Here is an 18856-nt window from a genome sequence, read left to right as displayed (position 1 = left end):
TCGGTTAGATTAGATTAGTATATTAATATTTTTTTTAATAACTGTTTCCGGCGCGTGGAAGTGGTTGGAGATGATAACTCTTCCTCTTTATAGCATTGGATCGATGTGTTGTAATGAAAACATCGATGTATATCAAATATCCCTAATAGTTCGAGGTCCGGGTTATAAAATACCAGACAATGTCGGAGGTGGCAGATGAAAAATTAACTATGACTGATTTTGAAATATAAGAGAATTGATTATTTTTAATATTAAAATGGTTTTTAACTTTTGAAAAAATCTATTTAAATTTATTATTTCTATAATAGGTCATTTTTCACAACCCCATTAATTTAAGAAATTAAATCCGTTACTTTCAAGTTTACATGAATGTGTTTGTGTTTGTTATATTTGGATTTTTTAAACTTGGCTTTATTTTGGACTTTGAATTGCCTTTCTGTACGACTTTGGCATACATACTAGATACTGATTTCTCGCGATAATTTGGATGTGATTCAGAACCTGACCCCTCTACAAGTTCGGCTTTTGTGGATGCCTTTGAGGACGATGGGCACATAGTCGATCGTCACCTCTGTACCGCAGAAGTGGTCATGATGTGGAGTTTGACAAAAAAACAGGGTAAGGGTAGGTTAGGTTTTTTTTATTTTTTTTAAATAACTGCTTCCGGCTCGTGAAAGTGGTTGGGGGTGATAACTATACCCTCCTTCCAAATTCTACATAAACGACCACTTTTGCAACAATACATGTCGAAAAAACTTCGTTCGTAGCCAAGAGACATGTTACAACATTACCGCAAAGCTGCTGTTCCTAGCACCTTATTCCGTCATAATGTCTCTAGATTAAATGTACTCATACATTTATAAACATAATAAAAGTAAATTTCACAATATTATTCTAAATTTCCAATTCCTTGCAAAATGGACATAGAATGTGAGCAAGTTCGGAACAATTTTCGATTTTCGTGGAATTTATGCGGTGGAGTGGCACATAACATAACATATTAATTTAAATTGCATGTTAAAATTAACTATTACTATATACTAATTGTTTCATGTTCTCACAAAAATGTTACCTTATAAATAAATAAAATATTTTGAATCTGCAATCTGCAAAACCAAGAAGCAACATATTTTGCTTTGAAGATACAAAACTATAGATTGATGAATAGAAAGTTAAGATAGGGTTGCATTTGGTAAAGTACAAGAAATTAAATTACAATGTGAAACAAAAAAACAGACTAGTGCGAAAACGGAAATAACTAAAAATGTGTCTTTATAAAATATTTAAAAATCTTTTAACAACTTATAACTTACCTTAGTTTATAATTAATAAGTGTTTTGCACTTACTACTGAAATTGTTATATTTATTTAGTAATGTATTTTGTTTTAATTTTATCGAATATAATTTGAAAATGAAAATTTGGTAGGAATTCATTTAGGTAACCTTAGCGTTATGGTTATTCTTTTACATTAAATATTACATAAATTACATTAAATAAAGGTCTCGTTACCAGGCCATAAAATTATTAAAAAAAAATACTATCAATATTAAATATTATCAATAAACAATACGTCACTATAAAAGAGTGATGTAGAACATCAAAATCACAACATTCATCATCACACAAATCATAACATATTTTCATTTCGATGTAATAATGTGCAATAATTAATTTAAATGGACACTTAGAATAAACTGTATGTAAATAACAACATTACTTGTTTATTCAAATAACAAGATCAATTTAATGAACTTACAATAACGATAACTAAAACGTTATTTTTTCATTTAGTCGTGATTCTCATTTATACTATCTATAGGAGACAGATTATATCAGATATTTGTGAAGCGAGAACCTATGAAGAGGAGAAATCACGAATGGTCGAAAAACTTTATCCATTCCGCGAGAGCAAATGATACAAAAGAGTATTGATTTTTCTATTTTGATTATTTGAACGTTATTTATTATATTAAATATTGCTTGACAATATATTTTTTATTTTTAACGATGAATTATCGATTCTATAGTACTTAGTTCTCATAGGTTTAACGATAGTGTTTTTTAACCAATGGTTTAATATATTTTTTTCAGTGAGTTAAATTGAAATAAAAATGTCTTGTTTTAGAATTAAAGATATTTAATTATAATAGTTTACAGAACTTACACTTACAATTTAAAAAAATAACTTGTTATATATATTAATATATAATATTTTCCGGCGAGAGGTGGCGGGTTTAGTAATCGTCATTTGAACAATTTAGTTCATTTTATAAACAGTAATAATGTTTGTAAACAAACTTTCTAAAGTACACTTTTCCGATCAACAGTTAGATGACTATGTTTTGGAAGTAAGTATAAAATATTACTAAGTTTTTATTTATCATACAGCCTATAACTTTCAACTTTAATAATTTTTTAAGTAATCGGCTTCAAACATTAGTATATATATACAGTATATAATAAAGTAGATTATCTTTTTATCGTATTGTAAATTACTTAATATATGATTTTTACATTTTAACATTTCAGAATTCTGTTCTCAAGAGTAAACTACAGAGTAAAAATGATGCACTATCTATTATGAGTAAAGAATTGGATAAATCTTGCATGGAACGAGATAAGTTTAAAACACTAGTTGAACAGTTAAAATGTAGCAAGATTGTGATAAAAGATACTATGCATGTTATAAATAAATATGCACCTACTAATACAATCAGCGGAGGTGAAATTCTTGCCAAAACCAAGGAGCACAATAATATGTTAAAGTTGGAGGTATGGTAATTATTTATATATATTTACAAGTTTATATTATTGACTTAAGCATTTTAGGCTAAAGGTAATTTAGTACATATTTGTCAATTAATTTGTATATATTATATATATATATATATATATATATATATATATATATATATATATATATATATATATATGATGAGCAACATTTTGATGTGTTTGTTTCTTTTACTACTCTGCTCTAATACATGATTTACAAATTTACTATACATATGTTTGATCTATATTTTTGTTTTATTATAGTAGTTTAATAAGTAACATGTCTATGTTGTCAGGTGGAAACATTAAGAAGCAAACTTGATGATGCTAACGGTGATATACTAGCATTGAGAAAGCAGCTGCAAAAGAACAGGATTTTGGACAACATTGGGGAATGCAAATCTGCATCTCCAGTAGAAAGTATATACTCTCTATTGGAATATGAACAACTAGTACAAGAACTTGAGAAAGTACAAAAAAAGGTAATAAAAACTAACATAGGAATATTTTTTTTCATCATTGTTGGTTTTCCTGCAATATATACATACTTATGCATTTAGTTTTTAGTTTTTATGGTAGATGATAAATCTTTTTCAGTGTAAACAAATGCAAATGGATTATAGGGCTACCCTAGATGAAAAAGACGAGTTAGTTTCTGACCGTGACTATTATAAAAACAAAGTACAAAGACTAAACCATCAAATAAGTTTTCTGTTAACAAACAGAATGAAGCCATCTTCAGATAGCAATATGGCAAAACCTGTGGTTGATATTGATGCACTTGTTATGGAAAATAAATATCTCCATGAAAGTATTACACAGTTACAAGTAGAGAAAGAAATAATGAAACAAACACTTAATAAGTATAAGGTAAAATGTTATAGTTTTAATCAAATGTTTTTACAAAATAAACCTCAATTACATCAATTTTATTTTCAGACGTTGCTTGATAGTAGAAGCAAAAATGATAGTATTAATTTTCGAAAAGGATTTGCAGATGTCATGACTCAACAACAAGGTAGTAAAAACTATTTTTCTAAGGGCAGAAAAACCTATATGGGCCCGATACATCATAGCTATACAAAACTGTATATGCGGAAGTATATCTATCTACATTATCTTTGGTTACGTATGTTTGGTTTGGACTTATGCTACAAAATATGACATTTGATTCCACCAATTTTTGTTGGTGGCAAGTATAATTCAGTATTTGCATAATCAGATGGCTATTATGGGTCACAACTCAAATAGTTTTGTCTTGGGCTCCAGTGCTTTATAAATGTTTTAACATTTCTACATGACATCACTTTGAACCACATAAAATATAAAGAAATATTTTCTTATACTATAAATGTGTAATATTTTCAGTTCGAGAATATTTAAACTCTAATACTAATACAAAAAGTGGACTAAAGAAATCCTCACTAACAGAACTGAAATCTCTTTGTTTGGGATTATTTGAAGCATTAAATGACAAATCCATAGCACTGCAACATCAACGAAAGACAAACCAGTAAGGAATATTTTTTTTTTGTAGATATTTGAATTAATGTAATACTTTATTGTATTTTTATATTCTGTGCCTTGGCTGTGCAATGATGCAGGAAGTGTGGTACTGTGCTGGCCAAACTAAATCCCCTCTGCTCCATCAAGATTTTGGGATGGCTTTTCCAGACTATTTTGACTGATAAACCTGTTTGCTTTACATTTAAAAAATAGCACAGTCAGCCTGTGGGTTCGAACACTTTGTCAACCAAAACCGTAATTACTCCCAGATCTTAGTATGTTTTATCGCAGGGCTATCTGTTGCTGCTACTCACATAACTTGTATAGAAATATTTATATATATACTACCTTATTTATATATATACTACCTTCTATATATATGCTACGTTCACACAGGCCGATACACTGCTAGATTTACCAAGATTCGGCATAACAGAACATGTACAGTTACAAGGCCAAGGCCATGGAACTATGCACACTTGTTACCTTCGGGGCTAATCCCACGAAATGGGCTCTTAAGAGTAAAATTCAGAGTCGAGACTTAGCGCTAAGTGTGACTATCCATTACACTAATATAATCATACTAAATATCGACTCTGAGCCTTTCCCTAAAGTTCTAAAGTGGGTTCAGTTAGAAGCATTTACTTCCTGCATTTAGGAAAATAAATACAGAAATGATCTATCATACTAGAGCCAAGAAACTTAATGTTTTGTATTCTGTTTCAGAGTTTTAGCAAATAGAATATCTGAGTTAGAAAAAACAATGGAGAGTTGGTGTAACGGACAAAAGTGTGTACCAATATTTCCCTCACAGATGCTAATGGAAGAATTTTTAAATGACTCGAGATCTATAAAATCTGACGACAGAGAAAAAGTTGAGCGGGAACCTTATGATAACTATTCAGACAGTGAAGAGGGCAACACGAATGGTGAAAGTTTTTCCAGCGATAGATCTTTATCAAAAATAGTCCTGCCAGAAGATCTTCAAGAGTTAGTGAAGGAAGCGCTTGCTGAATTAAAAGCTTAATTTTAAGGTTTTAATAAAAAATTAAATTCAGTTGCTCAGTCAGATTTTCATATGAACTTGCAATATTTATTATAGCAGAAAAGATAAATTAATTTTTTTGCTTTATTATGATAAAGTTATAAGTAACCTTAATTTTTGGTATGTTTTACAAGGAGCGGAGACAATTTTTAAATACATATTCCATATCTTCAGCTTTAATTTATACCAAAGAATTAAGTTAAGTTTGTTTATTGTTACCAAATGTTTATGTCATGTTTCAAAGAATTAATTTTGATATAGTTTAGTTTATATTTAGTCAAATTAATTTTGATATACTTTTTAAATATCTAGTTATTTTTTAGAAGTGAAATAAAATTATGTGCTTACTTCAGTCTTTTATTTATAACAAAATATATGTTGGAAAATACATTTATTAATATATTATTTTGTCTTAATTTATACATCAAACACTAATTGATATAATTATTACATTACAAATAAATAGGGTTACAAAAACGAATCCATTTATTTCATACATTTGGTATGCATGCAGATAAGTTATCTTCTATTATCTATATCGACTATTTATATATATTATGAGTTTAAATGCATAAAAAATATGTTAATACAATTCTGTTTAAATTTTGGTATCTACAAATACTTATGTTCTTACAACTGCTACGAATCTGATTTCTGAAAGAAAAAAATAAATTAAGCTTACCCCATAAGACAGGTAAACTATTACTATGCAACGGAAAGTGGGAAAACCCCCTATTATTACAAAACCGACTACTTTCGCTGTAAATTTAACCAAGGGTCTTGTAATAGTTAAAATTATATGGGATGTGTTTAATATAAACCTAATATATATATATTCAGCGTCTATGCGGAAATTATCTAAAAGAAAACATACAGAAAGTCCTATATTTCTTTCTTCTAATTATAGGACTTTCAGTTTAAATTTAGTATTGTGTTCGAAACAATGTTTAAGAAGTATTTAAACAAGATAGGTAAACCTACATAGCGAATAATTCACTACGAACAGTAATAGTGCAACTAAAAAATACTTTTTAATATCGATTGAATATCGATTCAAAGCTAATAAATAAAACTACCTGATTGCAAGGAAGGTATGTGTTGCCATGTGATAGTGAAGAATATTGAACTATTGACCGTATTTTATGTGTGGTAATTAGTATTTTTCTGTACGTAATTTGTAGCTTTTTAGTGTAAACAAATTCCTTGTAGATTTATTTAAAAACAAACCCTTGAAGACATCTACGTCGTTTTCTATCCGATCCCCTAGCTCGTGAGATTTGAGGTGACAACAGTGCAAAATTATCTTTTTTTAAAATTTAAATTACACTTCGTTGCAGTAACATAATAAAATTGACAAAATTAAATGAAAAGGATGGCAACTGGTGGCCTTATCGCTTTCGAGCGATCTCTACTAGGCAACCATTTATTGACAACACTTACGCCATTATAGTACGACAGTACTTAATATGGAAACAATAAAAGTATAATTTTGTGAAAATTAAATGAGTTCGCATAAATGCCAATCTTTCCGCACAGACTTTAGACTGGACTATATATAGAGTAATCAGTTTACTTACATAATGTTGGCACTGCCAGCGTTGTATAATGCGATACTAGCGCCGCCGAGTGATGCCCGAGGGCGGCCGCATCGCTTCTTTGCCGCGCAAACGCCGTTGCGCCCTTGACCAACTTCGAAAGCAGGGAGCGGTAACTTTTTTCCGAATATCGCTCGTACGACTCCAAACCTTCTTGCAATTTTAGTATAAGGCTATCGTAATTTTTTCGTACGACTTCGAGTATCTAAAAAAAATAAAATTGACTAACATCGGAACAGAAAAGACTTATTGACCCGATAGTGGGATCAAACCTACCAGTGATTTTTCCGTGACTGATACTAATGGTTACCGCATTATTATTCTAGTCAGAAAATGTATATATGAACAGATTTTTAAAAATTTAACAGGTTTGTCAAAAAATACGACATTTTAACAAAAATCTTGTAGACTTATTAGGAAAGGTATTATAACGTCACTGTAGAATGATTACCTCGTATGTCAAAAAAATCTTTATTTTGTATTCTTAGACTCTTATATCTTTTAACTGGTATAATGTACTAAGAACTTATTTATGTTATTAATAATAATATCCGTTTTACCATCCAAAACTATGAACAAAAGCACAATAATATAACGAACGTTGACGAAATGGAACATTTTTTCGTTTCCTGTAATGTTTGGTCTCTGGACATAAGAGGTTATCATTCTACAGCGACGATAAGGTACTATATTTTGTAATGTTTAAAAGTGACATAAAGGAAAAAATATTAAATTTATTGGGTTACATTGCTTTATATGGCAAATTACCTGATCTTCAGTCGGCGTGGAAAGATTTTGCGAAGCCAGCCACGCGTCTATCTTTGGAGCGAAATGTTGGGTGATGGCTCGCACGTTTACCAAACAATTCGCGAGTCGAAGAGCTTCAGCTTTGAACTCTCCATCACCCGTTGAGTAGCGCAAAGCTAAAAGTATTTATTTCTTTGTTCGTGAATTCTGATTTATTAGTAACCCACTCATTATTATACATTATTATGTTATATTAGAACATAAAAATTGCTTTTGATATCTTTACGAGCATGTCTTTCTTGCGTGTTCCAACAATATCAAAAACATACAGATTCAACTGTTAACCTCATTTTTTAAAGACGGTTAAAATAGTCTCAATACCACAAGCACGGTTGCACGTTCTTGAATTCAAAATTTCCTGATTAAAATCATTGAACCAATAATCGCATGGGGAACTCAATAAGATTTAAGCTCAGTTGTTTTCGAACTTTCTGGATATATACATAATCTTTCCTTAAACTGTTGCTTTTCTATCGATTTCTCTCAACTTTGAAATTTCGAATTAAGGCATTGTACTGTAGTACAAGGTTAAACCCCTAAGTGTTTTTTGCTGTTACTGTACTTTTATAAAGGTTAAGCAACAATAAATAATTAAAAAATAATGTTTACAGCAATCCGAAGTCGGGTTTTTTAAAATAAGTTTTACTTGCTTTTCTGAACTTTGATAGAGCTATGATATACAGGTCCCTCACACCACTGTATCGCAGTTATGTCTTTCCTACACTACATTATATAATTTCATAAACTGAAAATGACCTTAACAAACCAGTGTAATTAAAGGGTCTAAATGGCGCAAAATTGGCATATGCTATAGAAATCTGAATGCTAGAAAATTTGCATTAACTTTGGTAAAACAAATTTTGTGTAATTGACTTGTTACCTGTATATAAACATTATTTACTTGCAATATTAAATTTAGATAAAAATATACTAAAAAATACAGACTCACCCATATAGAAGAGGTTGTCAAAAACCTGATTCATTCTAATAAGTTCATAATACAATTGGTCGTAAGAAGCCGGAGTCGGTAGAAATGTATCCCCAAATGTGATAAACAAGTTGAAAATATTCACTACCTACGAGAAACTTAATACAATAAGAATCGTAATTAGCTACTACTTATATATATATATATATATTAATTGTGAGTCAATTAACCTTTGGCAGAGCTTTTACATGTCTATTTACACATATTATTATTTATATTTTTTCTATGGATTTTATTTTTTTAATTTTACTTATAGTTGCATGTTATTTTGAGTTTTTTTTGTTAATTAATTATGCACTTCTTGTACTTGACCCTCTGTAGGTGTTTTTTTTTTAAGTCTCCCATATTAGGGTTGCCTTGATGAAATCTTGCTAGCGATTGCTTGTTAGCGATAAGGCCGCCTGTTGCCTAATAACTTATGTAACCTACTTACTTTTTGTCGTTTTATTTGTATACAAAGTATAATAAAGACTCGACTCGTGAGTACCGTTGTGTTATTTAAACTCACCTGTTGGGCCATCAAGAATATATTGTGTCTTCTCAACAGTGTAGTTTCATTGGTAACTAAAAACTTTAATAAAGCTATTAGAGCGGCCCACAAAGGGCGCCAGTCCCTCGTAAGACGCACACGACACCGCTTTTGGTAACTTAGTACTCTTTGCAAAACTCCTACGCAAACTTCATATAATTCTCCAGGAAACTTTTTTAATAAGTGACACATCATGAACTCTACGAGCAAATCTAAAAAAATAATAAGACCTATATCTAATCTATACTAATAACTAATTTAGCTTGATTTCTGCTACATGCTAAGCTCAAAAACTAATTGAATTAAAAAAAATCTTTTGTGTTGGAAATCTGGCACAATAAGTCTATCATAAATAACATTAACCTTCACAACCGAAACAAATTAACTTAAATTTAAGTTATAAACATGAACTTATTTTATTACTTGTTGACATACACCTAATGGCAAGTTCAAATAAATTATTAACGTTAATAACATTTTCCTGTATGATCACAACTGCTGTAACGCAAAACGCAACGCAAAAAAAATGTAACGAAGAAGTTTTATTTTAAAAACTTATTCAAAAATTGATTTATATTGTAGTAGTAACTTTATTGTATACTATTAAAAATTATATTATAAACATTGGTTTAGTTAGAATTTCCTAACTTACCAATTAAAGTCGACGCAAGGGGTTGTGAAGGAGGCTCTTCGGGAACTATCTTGCGATGACGCATAGGAAGCCTATACAGTTGAACCTGAAAGCATGAGATATTGAAACATACAAGCGAAAGTGTAACCTCCTATTAAATAACGTCATTAAACTGGCATATATTAAAATTGATAAGTTAAAAACTATAAAATTCATTCAAGTTCTACTGTGAAAAATTACATAGCCCCTTGCACTTTAGCTTTAGATATATTAGCCTCTGTTTTGTTTTATAGTGTGCAAAGTGTACCCTAACCAGATATAGTTTATTCTATTTATAGGTTTTTAATTCGGATATTTTGCTTTTTAATTATACCAGCACACACCGTCGACTTTTGGTCTCATGTAGATCACAATGGTAGGCACTGTGACCTAGAACCTAGACCTACTATAAAGACTATAGAAACATCTCCAACCTGATTCGGCCAATAATACAAAATATCTTACTTTAAAAGTAAGGTTTTGGTCGTGCATGATGGAGTTGGCGAACTGTTCCTCCACTATACAAGTGAGTGTGATGAAACATAGACTGCACTTGTTTATACTAGCTTCCGTTCGCGTGTCCGCCATCACTATTGAACTATAAACAAAGATAAGTATACAAATTTAAAAAAAATCACAACGGTTACACCATACATACATACAAATTAAATAGCTAAGAATGTGCAAAAATATGGTGATAAAAAGTACAACAAATTAATTTCATTTGGTTTTATATCTATCAAAGATAATCCATAGACAATAACAAACATTTTATCTATTTAAAAACCGGGCCATAGCCAAATTATTATATTAAAAAAAAGTACGACGAAAGATGCATTTAAAAACTATCTTCTAATTTAATACTTGATAATTTTCTTATAGTTAAATACTTACCAATACTGAAAGAATGTAACAAGTAGGTTTGTTGGTTGCTCATTATCAATTAGTGCTTGAATCTGTGCTAAGTTTGGTGGACTCTGTAAAGAATTTTTATTGGAACAAAGTTATCTTCATATTACTACCAAAGAATACCAGCAAATTAATAGTCACAATGAATGGATATCGTATAATCTATGAAATAAAGTTCAAATTCCTTTAGGTACATTACTAAAATGAAAAAAAAATTGGCAAAAGAAATACAATTTGGTAGAATCACTACCTGATGTGGAGGTAATGTAGCTGGTGGAGAAGGTGGTGCTGAAGCAGTTGCAGAGGAATGCGCCAGGGTCGTCATAAAATTCCGGTTAAGGTGCGCGGCTTCATACAACGCTAGTAACATGCCCTCCTCACCACCACTTTAATTGAAATAAAAACACAATGATGTTAGGTTAAATGTTTCTAACGATATTAAAATATTGGAGCTTCTTTTATCTTTTTTGCAAACACAGTTGCCTAATATATTAATTTAGCGACTATCATCCCTGAGGTCGTAGGTTCGATCCCCGGCTGTGGACCAATGGACTTTCTATGATGGCATTTAACATTCGCTCGAACCATGAAGGAAAACATCGTAAGGAAATTGGCCTTGGCTAAGACCCAAAAAATCAACGGCGTACGTCAGGCACAGAAGGCTGATCACCTACTTGCCATTATATTAATCATGAAACAGATACAGAAATCTGAGGCCCAGACTATAAAGGTTGTAGCGCCATTGATTTATTTTTTAACATTAAGCGTCTAATAAAACCTTAAATTATTATTATTATTATATATGACAAGACGCTAATTTGCAAGTACTAAAGAAAAGATTCATTTCAAAAATATCAAAATTATTTTAATTTTTCGACAGAACTACGTACTACTAACTACTAAATACGTAGTCGTAGTCGACTCTCGATAATTTGAATATTTTTCCGGTCTCTTAGAAAATACTCGATAAATTGACTAATATCAATGTTAATTGGTCCTCTCGGTAACTTGAACTTGAAGGAATAGTGAGCAAGATGCTCGCCATCATGCGATAATTTGAGTGGCTTCTCTACTCTCTATATCTCAAAGCGTTTATCATGATTCCTGCATGGACCTATGGATTGACATATCAATATGTTCGCATTCAACATAAATGAGATTTAAACAAGAAATGGAAGAACCGCCAACCCCAGTCAGTGATTGGGTCTAGGTCTTAATACTCTACACTTCTACGCCCTCAGAATCAATACGAGTGACGAGTACTGCGTAACTCTTACCATATCCATTACTCTTTGAAAAATGATAAACTCAAAAAAAAACAGATTTCTAAATAAAATCGCAGTATTTATTTATTTATTTATTTATTTATTTATTGTTGTATAAGTGTTCTTAATATAAAGGTAGTTGATGTGGTGGAAACACAAACTGTGCACAGTTTTTCTATCCACCAGGACGTCGAACATAATTAAATCATTAACACACATATATATATACTAAGGCCAGTGACATATAAACTGTAAATTTATAACAATCAAACCATTCAAACGATTTAAAATTGCACGTAAAACGTCATAAACAAATCTAAACACTGACGCGCCATAGATAGCCGATGCAAGAAACCTGTTCTTGTCGAGAATTCTCATTCGAATACAGGATGTGTTCTTATATTCGAATATGTATTAAATTACGATAATTTTTGTTATGCATAATTTATAATTGTTTGACTTATGTAGTATTTTTTTAATTTAAATTTAATATTGTTTCTTGTTATATTCGTAAGAAGTGTAGCTGGTATCGAGTTTATTAAATTTGGAATAATGTAATCTAATGTTTTTTTCCCATATAAATTATTGTATTTGGGTAATAGAAATTCGTTTTTTAATTTTCTACGTGTTGAGTAGTGATAGTGAGTTTTAATTGTTTTGAGGTAATTTTCTGTAAAGTAGTTTTCATTTAATAATCCTAGTTGTACTTTCTCGTGTATAGGTATAATTTTGAAAAATGCAAATAGCTTTCTGTAGTCCGCTTTATATTGTGATTTTAATTTTAAGGGAGCAATTGTTTTTAAAATACGTATTTGTATTGCAAATATTTGATTTAGATAAGTTTTGCATGTTCTCCCATAGCTTGTAAGTCCATATGTTATAATGGATTCGGCTAGTGCTTTGTATAATAGTAGCAGAGTTTTAAGTGGTATTTTATTTTTTATTAAAGTGAATTTGGCAAGTATCGCTCTTAGCCTATCACAGACAGAATTAATGTGCATTTTCCAGGACATTCGGTCATCTATTGTAAGCCCCAGGTACTTATGGTTATGAACTAATTCTAAGGCGTTGCAGTTGCAGCTATTGGGGTACGAGTTATAAGAATGTGCACATGTGTGGTTGTGTAAGATTACGATGGGTGTACGTGAATTTAGATTGTGACTGGATCGGATATGCATGAACTTTGTTTTGTTAGGTTTTAGTACAAGTCCTACGTCGTGGGACCATTTAGCCAATGTATCGAAATCAGATTGTAGCTTTGTTTCTGCTTCTTGGATGTTAGGCCCTGCAGCTACTAGGCATGTATCATCTGCAAATTGGAATATCTGACAATACTTTATTATGTTAGGTAATGTGTTAACATAGGTAAGGTAGTGTAAAGGCCCAATGACTGAGCCCTGAGCCGTACCTTCTGTAATAGATATTGGAAAACTTTCTTCGTTGCACACTTTAACACGATAAGTTCTGTCTTGCAGATAGTTTTCACACCACTTGAGTAGGTTTCCTCGTACTCCGCAGTCATTTAAGTTCTGCAGGATTACGCTGTGCTTTAATGTGTCGAATGCCTTACTGTAGTCAATAAACACTACTAGAACATGATCTTTTTTATTTAAATGTTTATAAATGTGGTCTGTGAATGCGGATAGCAATTGTGTGGTATTTTTATTTGGTTGGAATCCATATTGTTTGTTAGAAAGAATATTGTGTTTTTTATAATAATTTTGAATTTGTCCACATATGTATTTTTCTATTATTTTGTTAATTGTTGGCAATATAGTTATTGGACGATAATTATTATAGATTTTTTTGCTACCATTTTTGTATATTGGTCGAACTATGCCTGTTTTTAGTAAGTTAGGATATTTTCCAGTATAAATGCTCGTATTAATAAGGTTAGCTATGACTACGTTGATTTTATTACATAATGTTTTAATATCGATAGCTCGTATTTTATCTGCACCTGGAGACTTTCTGTCGTTTAATGATTTAATTATCTTTGCAACTGATTTAGGGTCTGCTGACTGAAATCTCATACTAGTATTTTCTGTATGCTGGTAGGAGCTTTTATCTAACAGTGGATTTACACAGTTGGTTGCTATATTACTAATACTATTGTGGAAGGAAGTTGCAAAATTATTTGCAATATCTTTACATGTAATATTTTGGTTTGCAAATGCGTTTTGTATAGATACGTCCATGGATGTTTTAATTTTTCCTGTTAGTTGGTTTAATATGTCCCATAGATTTTTTAGATTATTTTTATTAGCTTCTATATTGATTCTAATTGTTTTATTTTTAGTTTTATTTATTAATTTATTAACATAATTTCTGGTTTTATTATATTTTTGTTTGAGTATTAAGTTGTTTGGATCTTTTATATATTGAGTAAAAAGTTTATCTCTGTACTGACATCCTTTAATAATTCTATTATTAATCCAATGGTTACTATTTCGAAGAGAGTTAGATTTAAGTTTAACTGTACATTCAGATTTTTTATATGCTTGTGTTAAGTTATTTTGTATGAAGTTATATATACCAATAGGACACTTCATTTCTAATGTCGGCTTCCAATCAATTTGCTCTAGAAGGATCGTTAATTTATTATTGTCAATTAATGTTTTATATGTTGGAACATCCTGTGACTGTGTTTTAGTGCAAGCAAGCACGATCGCTCGATGGTCCGCTAGTTTTGTGCCAACCGTTGCCGTGTATAGGTCGTGTGTTTGGGATCGAGCGTATATGTGGTCTATGCATGATTTTGTAATGGTTCCTTTGTATAGTTCCGCCCTAGTGTAAGTTGTGATCCCACACATAAGGCCTAAACTGTGTAATGTGTTGCAATATTTATGTTTTATAGGAATGTCTAGCTTTAGATTTATATTAACGTCTCCCAATAGATACAAATCAATATTTTTCTGACAGTTGTTCTTAATAATATTATGAAGTTCGTCAATAAACAGGTTCTTGCTTAGGCTAGGTGGGCGGTAAATTGCACAAATTTGAGCAGTGTATTTTGTCCGAGTTGTGATGGTAAAAAGTATATTCTCGAAATGTTGGCTTTTTACAATTTTCATATTAAATTTATGTTTCTTTTTTACATATACTACGATACCTCCACCTTTCCTACCGTTTCTGAGTGCCGAAAACATATGGTATCCATCTAAATTATACAGACAACTGATTTTATCAGAAATGTTTACTTCTGTAAGCACAATAACGTCAACAGCGCCAGCCGCATAAATACATTGCTCAAGACTATCAAAGTATTTTATGATTGACCTTATGTTTATGTGTACACACAATAGATTTAAATGTCTACTGGGAATTTTACTCACAAAATCACTTATGTTTATACAGTCTTCTAATTCACAAATATCACTAGTTAAACTATCCATCTTAATAATAATAATTTATATGCATTTAAATTGGTCAGTTAATTGGCATTCTGTCTTTTTTTTAGCACTTGTATATCCAACACTGATCTTAGGTTTTGTATTTTAGTGTTTTCATCCTTTCTTGCACGCACCATACCGTTTTTAAACCATACGTATTTATATCCTTGTTTATTCTTTAATTCCTGTTTGGCTTCCCATAAAACGCTTTTGTTGTGTTTAGTCATTGCTTCCCTGATGAATACTATTTTGTTATTGTTGGGTTCATAGGGGCAAACATCGGCCACCATAGTTTTAATGGTTTTTGCAGCTTTAATCCACTTTTCTTGGGTTGCTTTATCATTAAGTTTTACTTGTATAATGCCCGGTTGGTCGTTTTTACCTTGGTATCGCATTGTGTTACGGATACTGTCGAAGGGCTGTTTAAGTTTTAATGCTACATTTTCAACTAATTTTCTCACATTCTCTTCACTCGCAGGGGGGACGTTTGCTATTTCTATAAAATTAGAAAGTTTCTCCTGTTCCATCTCATGGAAACGCTGCTCCAATGCACCTACCCTCAATTCTAGATTGTTGTTTTTGTGTATTAGTTCCGTGTTTTTTCTTTCTAAAACTTTTATGGTGTTTTTAAAAGCATCAATACAACCTAATACTTCGTCCAGCTTCGTACTGTGAAATTGCAGAGATTGGTTGAATTCGTTTATTTCCTTCTTTATAGTTTTTTCTACTTCCTTTGAAATTTTCTGTATTAGCCCCTTAGTGTCCATAGGTATATCCTCCTCTGCATCCTCTGTTAGATACAAAGAGGAGTTTCGCTTCGGGGATTCTTGTTGACATTCCATACAGGTCCAGTCCAAGCTTGGGGCCGCCTTTAATGCGGTTATCTGTTTGTTGGTAAGACCACTACATCTGGTATTTAAGTGTACCATTTTTTCACATCGGGCACATTCACATCCAGGCAAAGATTTAGAAAAAGGTTTATTACATTGGTCACACTTAGACATGATTAGATTGTCTTAAAAAGATCGTGTTAGATTATGCGCGTGTCACTCGCACGGCTGCGCTTCGACGACTGATTATTATAGTATTTTATTAATACGTAATAATAACTTATAAATAATAAATCGCGAGTTTTAATCCTTTGTGTCTTTCCACCCTCTTGTGGTTATTTAAACGCTACTTATTATGAACTCTTTCGTAATTCGAAATTTGTCTCTGGTACCTTGAGTTTCAAATTAAAGAGAGTAGACAGTACATAATATATGGTGTATATTAATTTTATTTGTTTCATGTATTTTAAAAACATTCACGTAGTATCGGTTTTTGTTTCTTAACCTTAATAAATTATTAGAAATATACTAACCTATACCTCTGTCCCCTTAACACAGGTTGTGTTTCATCATTTGTAAGGAATATACCTCCGACCATACTGGTAAGTGAACTTAACCAACCACCTGTGTTTGTCTGCATCCCACCAAATGTAGTCATTACATAGTCATTCAGAGCTACTGTTATGACTTGACCATACCTACAAATAATTTCAGTGTTTAGAAAATTATATTTTCTAGCCAATTCAGTTATAGGTTAAACCAGTTTCAAAATGTTTAATGGAAACAAATTTTATCATGACTTGTGGTTCGTAATGCATTCCAAGATAGAAAATATTATAGAAAGTGTAAAAATTACTTAAGCACATACAGTCTAATTAGGTCTAAAAAATTACCCATTTAATGCTAGTTCATCATCAAGTATTGACAGTTTAACCACATATGGATTAGCTGATTCATGTTTTTTGTAGTTCACAAGAAACATGAGTAGAAGTACTACATCATAACCTGTAAATCATTATTGTCTATACATAAGTCATTCTAAACAAGATAATTAATGCAAAATTTACATTTAACTTTGTAGCTCAATCTATGCATACTGCTTGAGAGAAACCATTCATTATAAGCCTACAGATGTTTCATTACTTTACAATTGAATTTCATATACTTCATTCTAATAAAATATTAGGTCATTACAAAATATGTATATACAGTTTATTTTTTATGACATACCATGTTGTTGTCTTTCAGTTGTTGTACACAGAAGATGAATCAAAGGTTCAAACAACGAGTGTAACATTAAAAATTCTACAAGAGGATTATCATCAATATTGTCAACTCCAGTTGCAATAATTAGCAACAACTTGAGGACCATTGATTTTAAGCTTTCAGGAACATCACCTAGAATGTTTGTGCTGCATTAAAAATATAATGTAAAAACATTACACTCATAATATATCTATTAACATATAATATATAAAATTAGTCTTGATACTGACCTGACAATACAGAATTACAATGTTCCAATAACTTCTGCATTTTACAACCTGGATTTTCTATACCAAGAAGAACAGTTTTAATATTAACATTAGGATCCTGTGCATATCTTTGGTACATTGTTGTTAATAGAGCACTAAAAGTTTGAAGTGCATAAACTAATCTGTAAAGTGATTTATTTTCTTTAATATACTTAGGACTACCGCATTAGGTGTGAGGCTATTGCAAACTATGGAAAATTACAAATTGGTTCATGGCAATAGGAGCTCAGTGGGCTTGATTTGGAATTATTAATCTCTTTAATGTGAAATTAGTAGAAAGACAGTATTGACAGGCAGTGAGCAACTGGAACCAGAGCCAGTTTCTCCATTGTTATGCAAGTGAAAATCTCCACCCCCATGTGTATGGCTATTGTGATTCCATCAGGATCTAAATTTCTTCAGGCCTTATTGTAAGATAGAATGACACCGTGCTGGCATATTATTAAGTTCAAAAAATATTGTATACCTTATGTGGTGCTCTTGTCCCAACATTTCAATACATTGAATAACTAGTAAATTAATATTATCTTTCATGTTCAACAGTTGATCGGGAGTCAATTTTTGTATTTCCGCTTCTAGTTGGGGAATTTTTGGTTTCAAGAGAAAAAATTCATCCCAAAAAGTGGGGTTATCACTAGTTAAATCTTCACCTCTGAAGAAGGACTCATAAATCTGGACAACTTTTTCCTTGAGATGTCTTTTAGACCCCGAACCACTTCTTTTTCTAGTAGCCATCATATAGTTTATATAAAAAAAAAACTATTTCAATTCTGTAAAATACTCTGGTATGTATGATTGTTTTCAAATTAACAATATCATGCACAAGTCGTTCTTAATTCCACAGTTTTATAGTGTAATTTAGGATATTTAAAGGTTTTTGTAGCAACTTATTTTCTTATTTTGGATTACAAGGAAATTAAAATTTCTGCCTATCTTATTAATGATTTGTTTCTCCTTTACCACCTCATAGATGATAGGGAAAAGGGAAGTCGAATGTAATCACTTCTT

The 18856-nt window shown here is 31.1% G+C and overlaps 3 protein-coding genes across 3 annotated transcripts; 1 reads left to right on the top strand and 2 right to left on the bottom strand.

The window, feature by feature from the left end:
• The first annotated feature begins 1709 nt into the window (after positions 1 to 1709).
• On the top strand, positions 1710 to 5594 carry LOC123713778 (coiled-coil domain-containing protein 149). The gene is made up of 8 exons (XM_045667623.1): positions 1710 to 1927; positions 2228 to 2350; positions 2532 to 2774; positions 3074 to 3259; positions 3375 to 3647; positions 3717 to 3795; positions 4146 to 4290; positions 5010 to 5594. Exons 2-8 carry the CDS (start codon positions 2285 to 2287, stop codon positions 5308 to 5310), a joined length of 1293 nt encoding a protein of 430 aa, XP_045523579.1. The 5' UTR covers positions 1710 to 1927; positions 2228 to 2284; the 3' UTR covers positions 5311 to 5594.
• Positions 5595 to 5764: 170 nt separating this feature from the next.
• LOC123713165 (armadillo-like helical domain-containing protein 3) lies at positions 5765 to 18819 on the bottom strand. Its single transcript, XM_045666710.1, has 14 exons — positions 18315 to 18819; positions 17810 to 17970; positions 17544 to 17711; positions 17207 to 17318; positions 16847 to 17011; positions 11077 to 11212; positions 10812 to 10894; positions 10383 to 10515; positions 9900 to 9984; positions 9227 to 9459; positions 8680 to 8806; positions 7692 to 7846; positions 6906 to 7128; positions 5765 to 5982 (listed from the first exon to the last, which is right to left on the bottom strand). Coding segments are annotated over exons 1-14 (2055 nt in total). The 5' UTR covers positions 18587 to 18819; the 3' UTR covers positions 5765 to 5980.
• Positions 14461 to 16413, bottom strand: LOC123713166. The gene has a single exon (XM_045666711.1). It carries the CDS (start codon positions 16410 to 16412, stop codon positions 15525 to 15527), a length of 888 nt encoding a protein of 295 aa, XP_045522667.1. The 5' UTR covers position 16413; the 3' UTR covers positions 14461 to 15524.
• Positions 18820 to 18856: the final 37 nt, after the last annotated feature.

Source organism: Pieris brassicae, chromosome 8 (assembly GCF_905147105.1).
Source record: "Pieris brassicae chromosome 8, ilPieBrab1.1, whole genome shotgun sequence".
Taxonomy (NCBI): domain Eukaryota; kingdom Metazoa; phylum Arthropoda; class Insecta; order Lepidoptera; family Pieridae; genus Pieris; species Pieris brassicae.
This window is presented reverse-complemented; position numbering and strand designations above follow the sequence as displayed.